The sequence below is a fragment of the Stegodyphus dumicola genome, chromosome 10 (genome assembly GCF_044657685.1).
Source record: "Stegodyphus dumicola isolate Sdum_Otavi_A_Nest chromosome 10, ASM4465768v1".
Classification (NCBI taxonomy): domain Eukaryota; kingdom Metazoa; phylum Arthropoda; class Arachnida; order Araneae; family Eresidae; genus Stegodyphus; species Stegodyphus dumicola.
The window spans coordinates 93,649,040-93,651,357 of record NC_140777.1 but is presented as its reverse complement, the minus strand read 5'-3'; the positions used below and the strand labels follow the sequence as shown (position 1 = coordinate 93,651,357).

The following is a 2,318-nucleotide window of genomic DNA, read 5'->3' as shown; positions in this document are numbered from 1 at the left end:
GGAAGTAGAACTTCGATTTAACTCAGGGCAGCTAGTACCATTCGAAAGAGGCAAAGTGTGGCTTGTTTTGCATTTCAGAATGAAACACATTTTATAAGTATAAACACATCGCAAAAATTGACATTTACATCACAGACTTCAAAGAAGACGTATGTTCCATACAACTGTTGAGCAAAAGCTTATCAAGACTTTTACACTACGCAAGTAGGATCTGGGCTTCCTTATTATCAAGGAACTTCTTTTCAAAAAGGTTTGGATTTGGAGGATTTTTTAGACGATTGTTTCGTACTGCGATGCCGTTCTTTATCAAAGGCGCGAAAACAGTAGGGAAAGAAGCTTTGCGAACCGGAACACATATTGCGAGCGATGTGTTATCGGGGAAAGATTTTGAAACCTCAGCTAAAGAAAGAACTCGGGAAGCGAGCAAAACGCTAGCTCAAAGAGCTATATGAAAAGTGCATGACATGTTAGGCAGTGGAAAACGCAAAAGAAAGCGGAAAATGCCAAAACATATCATTTCTTCGAAAGCTAGGAAGGTGAAAGGACGTGATATTTTTTATCCGTAATAATGACATTGGTATTGAAAGACTCGCCCCAATGCGTCAAATCGGAACTGAATCTATTTCTGACGCCTCCTACTTTAACAGTAGTTGAAAGGGGGCAATGGGTTCAATTTCATCCGTTAGCAAATGTTAGCTATGGGGATCCTATCGAATTTCAGATTTCTGGAGGAAAAGATTATTTAGATCTATCAGAAACTCATCTGTATGTAAAAGCAAAAATTCTCAACTCGGATTGTTCACACCTGCAAAAAGATGCCAAAGTTGGACCAGTTAATTTATTTCTCCACTCTTTGTTTTCTCAAATCGATGGGAAATTAAATGAAAGGCTGATAACGTCTTCAGATAATACATATCCATATCGAGCACTTATAGAAACGTTACTAAATCATGGTTATGATACTAAAGTATCGCAATTAACTTCGGAATTATTTTATAAAGATACACCAGGCCATATGAACATTGATGGAAATGAAGGATTTAATAAACGAGCTGAATTTTTTAAACTAAGTGCTGCTCTAGATATGATAGGCGGACTGCATCTGGATTTATTTCATCAAAAACGCTTATTACTGAATTTAGTGGACGTCAAATTAAAACTTATTCGCAGTAAACCAGAATTTTGTCTAATGGCGGAAAATGGTGACTACAAAGTCGCACTTGAACACGTTTCACTTTTCGTGCGTAAAGTTCATGTTAGTCCAGCTGTTTCACTAGGACATGCTAAAGCTTTGAAAAAAGGTTCTGTAAAATATCCCATTCAAAGAGTTCTATGCAAAGTATTTTCCATTCCTCAAGGTAATATGTCTATTGTTCAAGATAATGTATTTGTGGGTCAGATGCCCAAACGTATCATTGTGGCTTGTTTAGATAACGATGCCTTAAACGGAAATTATAAAACATCGCCTTTCGAATTTAAGTATCACCATAGGAATTTTGTAGGGGTTTACGTGGATGGGCAGCTTTTACCTTATAATTCAGTTGAGCCTAATTTTGATCAGAACAATTATATTAGAGCATTCCAAAGTTTATTTCTTGGAACTAACACAGAAGACCAAGGAATTGATATATCTAGAGAAGATTATGCTAAAGGATACACACAATTTGCATTCGATTTAAGTCCGGATTTATGTGATGGAGAGCATTTTAATCTTATTCGTCACAGCAATTTAAGACTTGAAGTGAAATTTGCTGTTGCTTTAACAGACAATATCAGTTCTCGTTTATGCATAGTTCGAAAGTGTTCTTGAAATAAATAAGTCAAGGACTGTTTTGTCAGACTTTTAAATGTATGCTTCGGTTATTCAAAAAGTTCTATCTCAGAACTCACAGACAGCTCCTTTTTTCCAAGGTGTGTTTCCAGCTGATCGTTTACCTATTATCCATGCTACTCCATCGTGTTTTGTTATGAATACAGATCCTCAAGATAAACCTGGACAGCATTGGGTTGCCTGGTTTATCGAGAACAAATCAACAGCCGAATTCTTCGATTCATATGTTATGCCTCCATCTGTTTATGGTTTTCAAATCAGTAATGGGAAATGGAATAATGTTCCTTTCCAGAGTGTTACTTCAAATGTATGTGGACATTATTGCATCTATTTTCTGCTTAAACGATGTCAAGGACAATCAATGGAACGTAATATTTCTGATTTATCTCAATGTAAAAACAATGATTTTAGACTATTTCAATTTGTCAAAAAAGATATGATGTAACAATGAGTTTTAAAAAATAAATTCAATTAATAGCAAAAATGA

At 35.5% G+C, this 2,318-nt stretch overlaps 1 protein-coding gene across 1 annotated transcript; it reads left to right on the top strand.

The window, feature by feature from the left end:
* The first annotated feature begins 568 nt into the window (after window positions 1-568).
* LOC146995035 (uncharacterized protein F54H12.2-like) lies at window positions 569-1,810 on the top strand. Its single transcript, XM_085825138.1, has one exon. The coding sequence runs from the start codon at window positions 569-571 to the stop codon at window positions 1,808-1,810; it is 1,242 nt and encodes a 413-aa protein (XP_085681264.1).
* The last annotated feature ends 508 nt before the right edge of the window (window positions 1,811-2,318 follow it).